General features: G+C 40.3%; 1 protein-coding gene across 2 annotated transcripts in view; it reads left to right on the top strand.

Moving 5' to 3' along the window:
* mirr (iroquois-class homeodomain protein mirror) overlaps positions 1-15,520 on the top strand; it is a 96,100-nt gene that overhangs the window by 37,275 nt on the left and 43,305 nt on the right. For both annotated transcript variants that reach the window (XM_072296112.1, XM_019055437.2), the window contains exon 2: positions 11,079-11,450. In XM_072296112.1, the coding sequence (XP_072152213.1) occupies positions 11,079-11,450 (372 nt within the window). The remainder of the gene's footprint in view (positions 1-11,078; positions 11,451-15,520) is intronic.

Below are 15,520 nucleotides of genomic sequence, written 5' to 3' on the forward strand. Positions count from 1 at the left end.
TGAATAACAGGAAATTGAGCCGCGCGATGAATTTCGATAAAGTGTTTATCGATGGTTTGTACGTGCAATTCACATACAAACCATCGATAAACGATTTATCGAAATTCGAGATTGGGGTCAAGTCGAATCGAGAAAATGTCCTGTCACCCGGTGCGAGTCGTCATCTATGAGGAAGTGAGTTGTGCTTTTCTTCGGGCCGACCAAGTTCGTTCGTAATTCGTCGTTCGCTGCTCCAAACGAAAGAGCGTAACTACACTCCAACGCGTAAAATTTCCACTCTTAATTTGTAATTTCACTCAAAAATTATTGGAAATTTTTAATATCGAAACAATTTTATTCACAGAATATCGTCAAAAATCAGCGCGATTTTGGACATAACTTGCCCTGCCGTTTTCGTGTGGAACATGGAATTCTTAAAGTAGATTTTGCAACCTTTGAAACGTTGGTTGCAAAAAATTGATGCGTTCTTTATTGGTTCGAAAAGCCATAAATTTACTTAGTATTGTAACTGCCGGTTATTTCACAGTCGTATGGTTTCGCGTCCCCGAATTTATTTATGAAGACAAGTATATGTTCCTGTTTTGTGTTATATGAATTTTCATCTTTCAATTCAATGATTAATTTCTTGAATAGATTTTGGTCACAATCTTATTAGAACGAATATCTGGAGCAATCTCCTATCGAACTTCGAAAAAGTTCAAGCAGAGAAAACAGGAAGTTTTTACGATTTTTGGAAATGTAGTGACATCACAATTAATAGAGGCCAAAAGAGAGCGAAAAATGCATAATATTTACTGTGTGTTCCTTGCCGGGACCGTGCAGAGATGGCAAAACTACTGCGCGCAACTATTCGTGCTCCTAAGTCGCTCATATTGCCATCCCTGTTATTGAAGGCGAACTCAGAGCTATCGTTAAGAGTTGAGTAAGGCACACAAATTTCTTTTTCGTATAAATACATGATTAAGATAAGAGTAAGATCAGGACTTTAAAACACATTTAAAGATCGAATGAAGTTCACTTATCAGATTTTGCTGCCAATCATGACGCTTTAGAACTATTAATTTTATCACAGTCCATTTTCTAGTGAAAGTTCGATTTTCCCTCCAAGCTGATGGGATTCTCTGAAACTATTACTTTAAGAACCATCATTGCAATTTTTCTCTCCTCGTGGAAAGAAATCACTTGATGTGTGCGAGTTATTCTTTTTCTCTGAGCTGACGTACTCACCAGCTGTATTATCATATCATCGATATAACAACACTCGCCGGCAGACATTAAATTTTTATTATTAATTGTTTCGAAATTGCAATGTCTCATAGCAAATCACTGAGCGTATACTACAATGAGAACAGAATAGATGGATTATTGTCTGCTTTCGTAGTGTTTACAGGCGTTTTAATTTTCCTCTAACCAAAACGGACCAGCTTTCATGCGTTAAAAAACATGAAAAATTAATAATAGCTCTGAAACAATTCAATACAATAGACAACTGTTAAATTGCTCTGGTGTGTGTGCACCGCTACGTACATTATCTGTAATCTAATTGTTCTCTCTCAGTTAAATAACCGAATTCCATGAACAGCTGTACATATGAGCACCCATAATAGACGTGAAAACGTAAGTTTTTGTGAAATTTTCCATTACTTCACGTGCAATTCATCATGTAACAATGCTCTGCGATTCATTGAATTCTTGTTATAACTTTTGTCTGCTTCTAATGTGCGTAGAAAAAATGAACGATGTATCAGAATTTATAATTACAAAATAAAATTTGGAAAGTGACAAAAGGGAAAAAGGCGATATGAGTACCTATAATTTAAGCGTAGGGTCCATATAAGGATTATTATATCATATTTGTATTTTACATTTAATAGAATCGATATCGCGTTATAATTCTAAAACCTTAAAATATGATAATGATACTTTTACAGAAAAAGTGAGAACAATTCCTTAAAAAGAGATTCGCTCATTGTTAAGCGTCGTTCTTGACAAATCTTGAATATAGCGCTCTGGAAACGATTAAACTCCTAACTGCATCATATCACCGAGGACTATCTCCATTATTTGCCGGCAACATCCCTCCAGCTCGCTCATTGAGGTATTGAAACAAAATATTCCGTGAGATGATTGTTATCAGATCGGCGCATCATGAATAATTTCACCATCTGCGGGGTGTTGAGATGAAAAATGACTAAGCACGATATTCATAGCGTTGGTCCGGTCAAAGGAAAAGGAGCTGAGTAAATTGAATTCCTTCCATGTCTTCAGGCCGGACATTCTTGATACCTTAATCCCAGTGTCTCGGGAATGTATATTTGCAGGTTACAAATGCGTGCTTGTCACACTTCGTCAAATCTGTTCGAAGCGTGTTACTCTCCAGTTAACTCTCTAATTAATCGTACCTAACACCATTTTCTGGCGAAATTTCTTAAATCTGACCTTTCCCAAGCGCTGAGGATTTTCTCTCCATTCGACCACCTTTTAATAGGACTTTTCTCCCTTCAACCACCCTCCAATCTTCGTCATAAGCATTTGCGTGGAAGTCTTGAAAAATTTTAACTGCTTACTTTTTTATGATGTATCTTTGGTCAGGACTATCCCTCACATCCTTGATTCCTGAACTTTATTTTGTAATAAGGAACATTTACTTCTAGATCATGCGTAAAAGCACCTATCTACATAGGGGAACTAATGACACATATTATGTTGAGAGGATCCATCGGGTCAGGTAAACACTCCCCTGTCATGACCTGAAGTCTATAAAATGTCATTTTCTGCAATTTGCGAAATATTTTGTCTTCAAACCACCATTCGACATTTTCAACCCCTTAAAGAAGAACTTCTGGTCACATCCTAGATTTTTTTTCGTATTTTTGCGTCTCAAGGTGTTTTCAAAAAGACATTTTTGACCAGTTTGTAACTCCCTCCTCCGCTGGTAACGCATCGTTAGCGTTCGCGTTAACCACCTGCGTTACCTAAACGCGTTGCGTAAGGCTCGAAAGCCCCTTCGTGCGGTTACCAGAAAAATGTAAAATTACCGTATGAATGGCAACCGTGGAATATGTCCAGCTCGCTACCTACCCACTTCACCCGCGCAAAGAGATCCCGCGTCGATAAAGGAGCCGAAGACCACCGTTGCCAGACTTGGCATGGAGCGCCCAATTTCCCATTCACAAAACAACGGAATTGAACCTAATTGGGGCGAAGAGCGGCAACAGGGCAACTGGGAAGTCTCACAGCTGTGTATTTATTAATAAGTAATTTAATCTCGCACTAAAATTTTCACTGAGCTCCCAGCATTTAGCCCTTTTCGCATCTATTACGCAGCGCATTGCGCATAGCCGGTCAGCCACCGGTAATCCAACTTGCAGTTTTTTTTTTTTTTTTTTTTTTTTTTTTTTTTTTTTTTTTTTGCTGCGCTGGGAGCCTCCTCGAGTTCATTCGGCGACTCACTTTGAGTCAAGTGGTTCAGCATTGTTTGATGGAACCGCTGCTTCGGAACGCTTATTCTTTTTTCTCATATTTTTTCGCAGCAGTCTGCAAATTACATTTCCCGCTCCGCTGTCACCGTAGGTCAGTCTCGGGCTACCGCTATCGGCGAAGAGCGCCTTTCTCAGAACCTATGAGAGCAGGCCCACTCGATAGCTACTACATCCGTTACAACGGGTTCTATAGTATCCATATATATATAAGAGAATATTGACATTATGTCAAGTATGAAACTTTTCACAAACTGAACATTCTTGAAACATTGTTGTCGTTATCTTTATTTTTTTTCATTGCTTTTTTAGTCGTATTCTCCGTAAGTTAATTACAACCTTCAAAGATACTAGAGGATAACAGACGGTATTGACACATTCACGCTTTAGGCCTTTCAAATTTCCGGGGATTAGAGCCGAGAGGTATTCTTCTCACAGACCGTTTTGTCAATTTCGTGAAATTGTGGCACCATCATTGGAACACTAGACCTATATTATTGACTAAGAGTCAGGTGCGCTAACTAGTGGGTTATTCTGTCCAGTTATTCCACAATTTAAGTAGCTCTCTTCATTAAAACATATTTTATCTTCAGTTTTAAGTCCGATGACTACCTATAAACATCAAACTTCCCGGAGGGAAGAAAAGAAGGGGAAATAATGGAATCATTCTGAACATCACCGAGGAATAAAAAAGCTGAAGATGAAGTAAATGGATATTTTATTTACTACGTTCAAGAAGCATGCATTAAACATTCGTGAGGGTTTTGCCCATAACGACTCAATAATCCTCAAAATAGTCCCCAAAATTAAAATCGAGTGCCAACAAAGATGCTTGATTGGGTTCCTCCCGGGAGGAGACGTAGGGAACGCCCAGTGAGAGGTTGGCGACAGGGGGTGTTAAATGAGATGAGGGAGTGTCAACTCCCTGATGACCTGTGGGAAGACCGAGCTTTGTGGCGATTAGGCGTCGTAAAGCGCCAAAGAGCGCTGTAAAAGCGACTCATATAAATATACTTAAAATCGAGTCCCATTCTCTGATCTCCTCAGGAACTTGTTTTAAATATTGCAGTAATAATTGAAATAACCAATTAAGCGATTTTTGTCAAAAATTTGGCCATGTCATCTCATTAAATGAATTCCAGTTCCTTCCCACTTGAGTAAAACGGACGTTCTGCACGCACGGAGCGAAAAGAATTTGATGGAACCGTCGAGAGCATTAAACTTAATTTCCACCTGTACATCCTGGATTTGACATAGCCACTGAAACTCTGCTAATCGGTGTAAAATTGGCTCCTCGAGGGAAGTGCTCGAAAGGATATAGCTCGTGCCTTGGATTCGTTATTTTGGCTCATTAATTGGATCTTGTAACACTGTAGGTGTCAGGCTGCCGTAGAATTTTTTTCCCACTAATCGCAATCATCTGTCGCACGAGGAGGAACATGTCTCGGACCCGGTGGCAAAAAATTAATTAATTCACAACAAGCTCGCATCACGAAGCCCTACCTTCTCTCTTGGCAGTCCGTTTAATTTTGAGTGCCAATTTTCGGTTGTTCGGATAGAACAATCCATGGATTTGTCTTTTCATCAGCAGCTGATTTGAGAGTGTTGACTTTTTTTGTCTTGAGGGAACTCTCTCTCTCTCTCTCTCCCTCCCCTTCTTGATAGAGCTTTGCTCAACTCCGATCAACCGATGACTTTTTTTTATTCAAATTTTGGATTTGGGGGAAAAAATATTACACAGTGTTACGTGAATAATATTTCAGATGGCTAATATAAAACACGGCAAGAAACCATAGTTGTCCTAATAAGTTCTGATTTCTATGCCCGCATCTATCTTTGACGATTGACGCTGGTGTGCGAGTTGCTAGTATTAAGAGTTCTAGCTCACTAAAATTGACATAAGATCGCAAAGTACTGTTCTTAAGAGGTGTTAAATGTATTTATCATGTTGAAGTTTTGAATGTTACATAAAATTCTTTATTTTTAGCTTAAATGTTGAAAAATAGACCTGTGAAAAGAAAAGGAGAGGGAAAAACAAGGAGAAACAAAATTCAATCTAAAAAAATCCTAGTATGCAAATTTCACATCAAGAGAATGAATTCTTAGTGGGGTCTAAATATGAATTTTCATATGAAATACATTTTTCACAAGATAGATAACGTTTACAGTCGGAGAAGCAGTTTAAAGCTCATTGTTGGTGATTTATTTATTTTTCTCTCTCTTACATCTAGAGATAAGCACCAATTTTTTTGTTGAAGATTGTGTATTTCACTAAAATTTGGAACAAACAAGAAATTGATTTTAAACACTTAGAATGTAATCATAACGAAACATAAATATTTGCTCATTTAGATAGTACGATGGAAACTGAATTCCAAGTTTTTGGTGGCTTGTTCGCTAAAACTTTAAAATCTGATAAAGAATTAATTGAAATACCCTGGAATTAGTTTGTAAGGAGGAAATAAATGAAGGCGAGGGAGATTTAGAAAGGAAACTATATTTATATAAAGGAAATGACTTCGTGATTCATGCAAACGAAAAAATCTTGCGAAATGCGGGTGAGAACAACATGATATACTGACCGAAAAAATTTGCGTGAGTAAAACCCATTTATCATCCTTCCTTTAATTTCTAGCCTGATATCTAAATTTATTCAATGTGGGTGCTGCTGGCCGCGGCCTGCGAGGATAAGAATTAAGGAAAGGAACACGAAATATTAGGGTCGATTTCACCGGTATTTGATGGAAACCTAAAAACAGGGGTGTCTAATCAGCTCGTGGGACGGAGAGAGATTAATTCGGAGGAGCGCTAGGAATGCACAGAGGGGAACAAGGAAAAAATTGTATACACAATAAAACAATCAATGATCATAACACCAGCAGCGTGCGAAGCTACTTGTTAGCTGCGATATAATCAAGAACAAAAATTTTTTAACGCTTACAGTCATTATCAAACCAAGGAGACTCGCACAGTGGACAAAACTTCTGGAGGAATTAACTAAATCTCATTTCGAACCGCAAGTTCCATTTATTGAAGTGAACTTATTAAGCTCAAGCACCAATTAACGTAAGATTTTGTACGACGTAAAGTGCAGTCGGATTTGAACACAGACTTTGACTCATTTCATGGTCAAAACAGTCTATGTGTCTCCCTAGCAGTTTTAATATTCCTTTTTCTACCCCCAAAGATTGATTATGAAAGTTGATGGGCTCAAAAAAAGTGAATACATCGTCCCAAGGATATATGGGCTACATTTTGCGATTAGGAATTATAATTTCTGGCTCAGTCTAGAAACAACGTTTGTACCATTAGTTTTCTTATGCATATACGTGTTTTTACTGATAAAACGAATTGAAAAATGTAGTCCATATGCATACTGCCGTCCCAAGGAAAAGCGCCAAATAAGCCATTAGACGTTTTCCTGTGCGCATAAGTGTTTTTGCAGATAAAGCCTAGACACTATAGTTTCAAATCGCAAAATGTAGTCCATATGTATACTGCCGTCCTACGGAGAAGCGCCGTATAAGCCATTAGACGTTGCCAAATTTATTTGTATTAAATTCGAATATTCTTAGGAACTAGTGGATATTGTTCTCCCAATTCCTCAGATAATTTTATTTTCGATCGTGTGATTTTACAATTTATGAAAATCTCAAAGAAAATCATCCCATCCTCTCCTTCAAAATGAACACTTTGAAGACGGAGATTTGGCAACATCCAGATGTTCATACGGCGTTTTTCCCTAGCACGGGAGCATAATCCGTCAGTTTCTAGTCGCTGAAATTGAAACTGAGCCCACTGCGCCGCCGTTGGAGTTGGACTCTTTTTTCCCGCATGAGGCTCTCCGGCTGTTTTCCATGTTTAAACCCGTGTTGAAACGAAATTGGTACCGCGATGAGAGTGAGACTAACTCCCTTCCACAGTTTAATTAATTCTTACACCAACGTTTAATGGGTAGTTTGTCACACACCTCTGACTCGACTCCCGTGTGTGTCTGCGTCCAAATGCTCCCAGGAAGTTTCCGAACGCCGCAGCAGCGCGTCTTTTCCGCAATGGCTCTGTACTGCCGTGCTAAGGAAGAACGCCGTATGAACATTCGAGAGCTGCCAAATTTCCCTCAGTAAAATGTTTAGTTTTGAAGAAACTTATGAATATTCTTCCTTGAAATTTTTAGGAACTTAAGGTGAAATTGGGAACAAAATTATCTAAAAAAATTGGAGCGAAAACATTCACCAAGTTTTCCGGAAAATTTGCGTTTCTTCAGAGGGAATTCGGCAACACCTGAAGGCTCATACGGCGTTTTTTCTTAGCACGGCAGTGTAGACGGGGGTCTATAACTACAACGCATATACTCTCAGCATAATTTCACATAGTAATCAGGACACTTTAAAACGACAAATTTTTGGAGATTTTATCATTGAACGAGTTTTTCTTGTGAATTTACAAATTGATGGCTACGGGACAGTACCGTCTAACTGCAAACTTATGATTTCACAGGAGAGAGAAAAATCTTTGCCACTTTTAATCTTTGTTTTGTATTTAAGGTTAGGTTTACATGTTTTTAAAATGTAAATTACAGTGTCGTTGCAGCGTTTCCATGCGCGGAACTGGAAAAAAATAAAAGCCAGTGGTTTGAATTTTGTTTTAAGCAAATAATGCGCCAAAGTCGTTTAACACGTTTCCGCCAAAATTGTCAGTTTAGTGGTGTTGTGTCTTCGACCTAGAGATGAAGATGACACACTGATAAAAAGGGGTCGCATAAAATTAAAAGTGGACAATTCTATAATCTTTTAATTTTTTTTTTTTTTCATATTTATCATTTCAATTATTGTTTTTATTTTCTAGGGACTCGAAGTTTTTTTCTGCCAAAACTTGGTTTAACGATAAAAGCTATTTGAATTTGGCCTGGATCCACGTAATAAAAGTGTAAAATTATGGTGATAAAACTTTAGAGACTAATTGGTGGGACTTCTTTAAATTAGAAGTGTTGGATCAAAAAGAATGCCTCTACTTCTGCACCCAACGTGTTCACAGGTGTGGTAGTGGTTCCACTCCGGCAGTATTTGCATTGTACTCACCAGTAAAAAATGTGACAAAAAACCGGTTCCTCTATCTCGACAAAGGAGGGCAGAATTGACCTTTCCCTTTTTTTCCTATTTTGTGGTCGATTTTCAAGCGTTGTTCGATTCTATCCATGACCAAACCTGGGGCGCAAAAGAAGCATTGTTGTCGGGTTTAAAAACGAGAGTTTTCAATTTTGTCAATCGCCAGTTCTGTTGATTTTAGGGTTTGGTTGTTTCTGCAAATGTCTTTCTTCAGTGTCAATCTAAATACACTGAAAAAAAAAAAAAAAAAAAAACTTCGGCCGTTGAAGCCGTACTTACGGGCTATATAGACATACTGTCCGCGTTCCGGGCGTAGCACCCGGAGGAATTGAAGCTACGGCTCCAGTTCCCGCAATTTTCGGCGTCTGAGCCCGGAACGAACGGTATGTCTATATGGCCCATAACTTGTTTTTTCTGTGTGGAAATATGAACAGATAGTTCGGAAAAATCGACGAATCAATGCAAAATATTTAGACTTCTTTGTTTAATACTTCAAAATTAACTTAGGGACAAACGGAGCGGAAAATTGTGGTCGGGCCCATCCCCGAAAAGCCACCCTCTCAAATTGGACCTAATGTGAAATCAACACAGCGAAAAAATCAAGAAGGGGTGGAAACGGAAGGACGAGTGACCGAGGGTGGGGGGAGGAGGGAAGGGTGGCGGCTCCCATATCGTGGCATAATAATATTAGTTCCGAGTGAGTGGCCTCTTTTATTGGGAAAGTGGCGGGTTCCGGGGGCGGGGCGCCCAATAAAACGATATTCGATTGCGATTCCGGGGTTTCGGTTTCGGCAACGATGGGAAAATGATGCAGTTCTAATGAAATTAATTATGGAGAGTGAGCGACCCCTCCGCCGGGGTTTATACTGTGGGTTTAACACGGATTTATGAGCTTTTGCTCCGCGGTTATGAACCGCGTAAACGAATGTTTTAATCCGTGCTGACATCTGCTCCGGGTTCTTGTCATCATCGGTTTTGATTTTTCGCGTCCATGGCAGCTGAGCAATTTTGTGGTTGTTCTAGACATTTTGTTCAAAAAATTTAGAATTTAAGTCTTGGAGGAACGCACTCTCTTTGACCGCCAACGTGGAAGGTGTCAAAATTTATCGAAATAAGAGACACCTCAACGCACGTTGACGACGGCGCAGAGATACAACTATTCATGCTCGATGGATGTCCGTGATGCGTCTGGAAAATTGAAGGCGCGATGGCGTGAGACATGAACTCGAATTGCTTCGCTCTATCTTGCCGATGAGGTGTCGTTCAGATTCGGGAGAAATGCTAAAAACGAGGCCTTATTATATCTCCTCTGATCTTCCGATGGGTTGCCAACGTAGCCCTTGAAGCTTCGCTACAAATAAGACAAACAAATATGAACATAATATGGAAATAGAGCAAAGGAAACGACGCTCGTTAATGACGGCGCAGAGATACAACTATTCGTGCTCGATGGATGTCCGTGTTGCATCTGGATAATTGAAGGCGCGATGGCGCGGAAGAAGAACTTGCGATGCTCCGCTCTATGCTGTCAACGAGGTGCCGCTCAGTTTCGGTAGAGAATTTAGAAAACAATGCCGAATATGTGTCCACGACTGGATACGATACAAAAGACAAACAAAACCAACGCAATATGAAAATAGATGTGAAGTAGAGAAAAATAATTTGCCAATGCGAAAAATTTAAAAAATGCGGCGGAATATTCCTAGAATTTTTACAAACTTTGAAGTAGACACGGACCTACTTTAATATTTTCAAAACATGCAAATTTTTTTACGTTGTGTCTTTCACTGGAAAAAAAAACACATTGGATATAGAGTCTAGACTCTTGAAAACATTGACAAGAAAAAATAATCTTGATACAATCAGATTTTTCCTTGAATCGAAGAGCCAAGCCTCTTGATTTTAGCGGATTTCCTTTTGATTCAAGCAAAAATCCTATTGAATCAAGAATATTTTTTCTTGTCCACGTTTTCAAGAGTCTGGACTCTGGATCCAAGCGACTTTTTTTTCCAGTGTTGTTTCTCAGAGATTTCCATGTTTCTGTGATCCATATTCCTCTTCTTCTACCTTCTTTTCTCACCCTTCTTTTTCTTCCTCTTATTAGTCTTCTTTTTTTCCCCTCTTATTTATCTTCTGCTTCTTCATCTCTTCTTTTCCCATCCCTTCTACATCATTATCTTTTCCATCTTCTTCCTTTTACTCTTCCACTGCCTCTCATTCTTCTCCATCTTTAACTTTATCTTCTTCTTTTTGTACCTCTTTCTAAAATGTTCAATTCGTTTGGAGGATATGCACCGGGCGGATTTTCATGATTTTTGCGGCTATTGATGAGAGGTGGTCTCTAGATGAGCTCGCTGGGCACCAAGGGGGCTTCGGAGGGCGCGAAGCGCTCTCTGGGGGTTGGGCCGCGTAGCGGCGAGGGTGTGTGCCTTATATTATGCCACAGACTCTTATGATTTGGTTTTTAATTTGATATGTGGTTTGTTTGTTGCAGCCGGGAGCCGGAGCAGCCGGGAGCTCTACCCTCTCAAGTTCGTCGAGCCCCTCGACCGTCGAAGCCCGAGCGTCGACCTCATCCCCGAGCGCAAGGATGGCCGTGACCAGTTCGGAAGAGCGGGAGCCGCGGGTGGCCTCCCCTCCCGGGGGCGGCGCCCCTCGATGCTGCGACACCGGGAAACCCTTCTACACGGACCCCATCTCCGGGCAGACGATTTGCACCTGCCAGTACGATCTCCTCAACTTCCAGCGCCTCGGACCCCACGCTTTCCCCCCGCTCTCCATGTACTCCGCCCCCTACCCGGAGGGCATCTCCGCCTACTTCCCTCCCGCCCTCGGTGGGGATCAGCCTCCTTTCTACCCTTCCTCCGTAAGTACACACTTCATAACCCCTTACATACATCCAAAAGGTATTCCAGGTACATTGATAAAAAAAAAAAAAAAACTCCAGCCGTGGGAGCCGTACTTACGGGCCATAGGCATATCGCACGCGTTCTGAGCTCAGAGGCCGAAAGTTTCGGGTGTAGCACCCGGATCAGTTGAAACTACGGCTCCAGCACCCGGAACTTCCAGCCTCTGAGTCCGGAGTGGACAATACGTCTATATAGCCCGTAATTATTTTTTCAGTGGAGATTACCTGGCTAGTGGTGGACATGATGAGAATGTCATCAGTTAGGTTTGATCAGATCATGGAGACTTCATGGTCCAAATGGGCAGCCGACCGGCCTATGAAGTTAGATTACACAGAATTGCATCCGACTGCAGTTATTACCACCCGTCGTTTAAAAAATTATCGAAACGCGCTCTGGACTTCACTGAAAAAACAAAGTATGACAATCCCAAATAAACTCCTGACTGATTTATGCGCCAGATATAAGAATAGTCGCACTAGCTAAAGGTATGAGTGATCCAACCACGCAATCGGCAGACTCAACCGTACCTCTAATTGGTGCAACTATATTCTTATATCTGGCGCCAAAATCAGCCAGGAGTATAGTTGGCGTTATGATACTTTTTTTCTGCGTTTGTTAAGTGAATATGTAAAATGTAAGAATGAGCGCATATAAAATTTGGTGATCCTTCATTTCAATGACTATGCAATGTGCACCACATAGAAGTATGTACATTTGTATCGTGTCTTAGAATCTCCACTAACGGGAATCGTGCCTTTGAGTCTGGAAATAAGATTCCGCAATGCGAGTGATGTTGAGCCGCCATCGACTTGACTGTAAAGGACACTGTCTTTTTCCGACGAAACTGCATGTTAGCACATTTTAATTTGATCGATTTGCACGATGCCTGAAAATTCTCTCTGATAAGGTGCAGACGGGAATTCCAGCGCGGTTTCTCACAGGCTATCCGATGTCCGTTTTTTGAGGAACAAGCGTTTTCCGCGAGAAAACTTTTCTCGGAAGTGGACACGGTTCTTTGTGTCGGCCGCGCATTTTATCAACGGAGCCACTTGCCGCTCTATCACGTCATCACCTTGCGCAGGTGACAGGCGTGTCATTGTCAACACCGCGCGCCGCGCCATGCGCTCGAATCATCAGGCGTAAACGGTTTCAACCTGATGACTACAGAGTATTCAAATTCTTCCGTCGGCGGCCCGATCATCATTTTCTGCAGAGGGAATTACATCTTTTTTCTCAGTACGCTCTTTAGAACGGACCGTTCTTTTTTCCTTCTGTATTACTCGCATTGCCGCAGCCGGCGTGCCAAGATAGAACGTCATATTGGAATTCGAATGCCGCCAAATTGCCTTTGATGGAATACTTACGATTCAGAAAATCAAAAATATTTGTCCGCGTCATTTTCTATGACATCATATCAAAGCACAAGAAAAAATTTGTAAGACAATTTTTCCAAGTTTTTTTCATAAAATTGACATCTTATCAGAAAAAAGTGGTTAACTTCAAATGATCGTATGCTAGTTTCTGTAGCATGACTGTCATGCTAAAGAAAACGTCTCAACGATGTTTTCCTGTCGTCTCACCGATGTTTTCCTGTCGCGATGTATTCAACAGGAACTTTTTCTCAGAGTAAGACAAGTCCAGATCAAAGACGAAATAAAAATTGTCAGTGGTCCGTAAGCATGTCCAGAATCCTGAGGCTTAAACCCTTCAGATCGGACGATTCATCAATCACAGTTTTAAGGACGTCAGAAAGTGGCGGTTTAGCGTTCGGGCTCGTTTCAATTAGGGTTCTTGAGCCTCCGTCCGTATAGTCTAAATACTATACAAATAAACCGTGCCCTCACAATAACCCAAGGCCCAATCTCCTACGGAAGGAGCACGATTCACTCCTCATCGGGGGATGCCTTTTCATTCCGATGCAGCTACCCGAAAAGTGACTCCGCGAGGTTGCCAGTTTGCAAAGAACCCGTCGTAATTAAACCGCTTATGTAAAAAAAAAAAAAAAAATACATTGGATCTAGAGTCCAGACTCTTGAAAACATAGACAAGAAAAAATACTCCTGATTTAATCGGATTTTTGCTTGAATCAAAACGAAATCCGCTTAAATTAAGAGGCTTGGTTCTTGATTTAAGCTAGATTCTGATTAAATCAAGAGCACTTTTTCTTGTCGATGTTTTTAAGAGTCTGGACTCTAGATCCAATGTGGTTTTTTTTCCAGTGCGTTCCTTGCTTGAAGAAGATACAGTAGAGTCTCGATTATGCGTGTTTAGAATATCCACAAATCATCCGCATTTTTTTTCGGCGTTTTCCAGCCAAAAAACTTCGCAATTCTGTGCCGTAGACGTCTACATGAAACTTCCTCTAGTTGCAAAAATAAAATATATTCATTTTCAACTAGTTGTTATTTTTCGGCCGAGTTTGACTTGTGATATTGCTTTAAAATACAGCATTCCTGATCCATTTATAAAAAGATGCCTCGGTTTTGTTCAATTTTATAAAAAAAAAAAGAAAAGTGACGCAATTTTTATCCGAAGCTCCTGAGGTTCTGGCGCGAGATTTTGATGAGTCGAGCACTTCGCGTCAACATGAGTATACTATTTTACCACTATGACTGCTATTGATTTTACCTGAAACTATCACTGAAAAAGTTTTTTCGATCATACTATGACCGAAGGAAAAGTACACGTTATATCAATAGTTCCGATCCCTCGTTTTTGATAGCAGCTCAAGAAAAAAGAAAAATAACTAGGCATTACAGCGATCACTCTGGCATGCGAGCTTGTCATACTTGTTAATATAAATAATATACAAGTTTGTTTGTTTTCTTTCCAAAAGAAGGAGGTTTTAAGGTATTTTTAAGGGGACAGTTTAAAAAAATATGAAAAGAATTAAAAAAAAAAACGGAGGAAAGGAGCAGGAAAGCCCAACGAGGCTTTTGTGGCTCATTTCGTGTACAGATAAAAGGGGGCTCATCTGGACCAGCTCGGAGATAAATCGGTCGCTATTAAACCCTTTAAAGTCAATTTTCTGATGAACCATGAGTTTCATAAGATGCATATACTCAGGAGCTCAACAGATAATGGCCATGTTTGGTTTTGAACACGGACCGTCCCAGTTGTGGTGGTGCGCGCGGAGCATTGTCGTGAATTCGTTGTATAATTAATGATACTCCGATTGTTGCACCCACAATGATGCTGCGTTGTGCGTCAGTATTTAGGTGTCCAAACGTCTTATTTACTGTTCAGTGACGTTCGGGAAGAAGAAGAAAAAAGTTTTGATCCGGATGGCTTTGTGTATGGCTCCCGGTGAATGACTTAATTAAATGGAGCTCCGTTTTCGTAAGCGCATTCAGCTCGTCGAAAAAGCAAGGGCGGGGGGTGGGGTGGGGGGGCTAATGCTTAGGTGGCGTTGTGTAGACTAAATTTTAGAGAGGCACGAAGTGTAGACAACACCACTCCTCTCCCGTCGTATTTCGTTCATATTCGTATGGCGCTAATCAGATATTATACTTCAGTGCTAAGGAAAAACGCCGTATGAACCTTCAGGTGTTGCCAAATGTCTTTTCATAAAACGCGAATTTTCTGGTATATCTTATGAAAATTTTCTTCCCAATTTTTCAGATAATTTTGTTCGCAATTTCACCTTAAGATTCTGAACATCTAAAGGAAAAATATTCGTAACTTTTCTCAAAAATATACATTTTATCGAGGTACATTTGTCAACTTTCAAATTTTCATCCGGCGTTCTTCCTTAGCACGGCATTATACTGCATAAGATCTTTCCATTTCCAAGTCGTGGAATTAAGAAGCTGTGATGATCAATTTGCTAAACGCCAATCAAACCCACAAAATTTTTAGATTTAAGTCGAAACAAAAAATTTAGTGCTTTTGGCACAAAGTAACATTTGAGCCGCGTCTAGGAGAAAGGAACCAATTTACATCAGCTATTGCCATTTAACTGGGCAATTTAATTCTTTACAAGAGAAAGTCCGTGCGCAATCTTTTGAAAATTTAAGGGAATTTGCCT

The sequence above is a fragment of the Bemisia tabaci genome, chromosome 2 (assembly GCF_918797505.1).
Source record: "Bemisia tabaci chromosome 2, PGI_BMITA_v3".
In the NCBI taxonomy this organism is placed as follows: Eukaryota; Metazoa; Arthropoda; class Insecta; order Hemiptera; family Aleyrodidae; genus Bemisia; species Bemisia tabaci.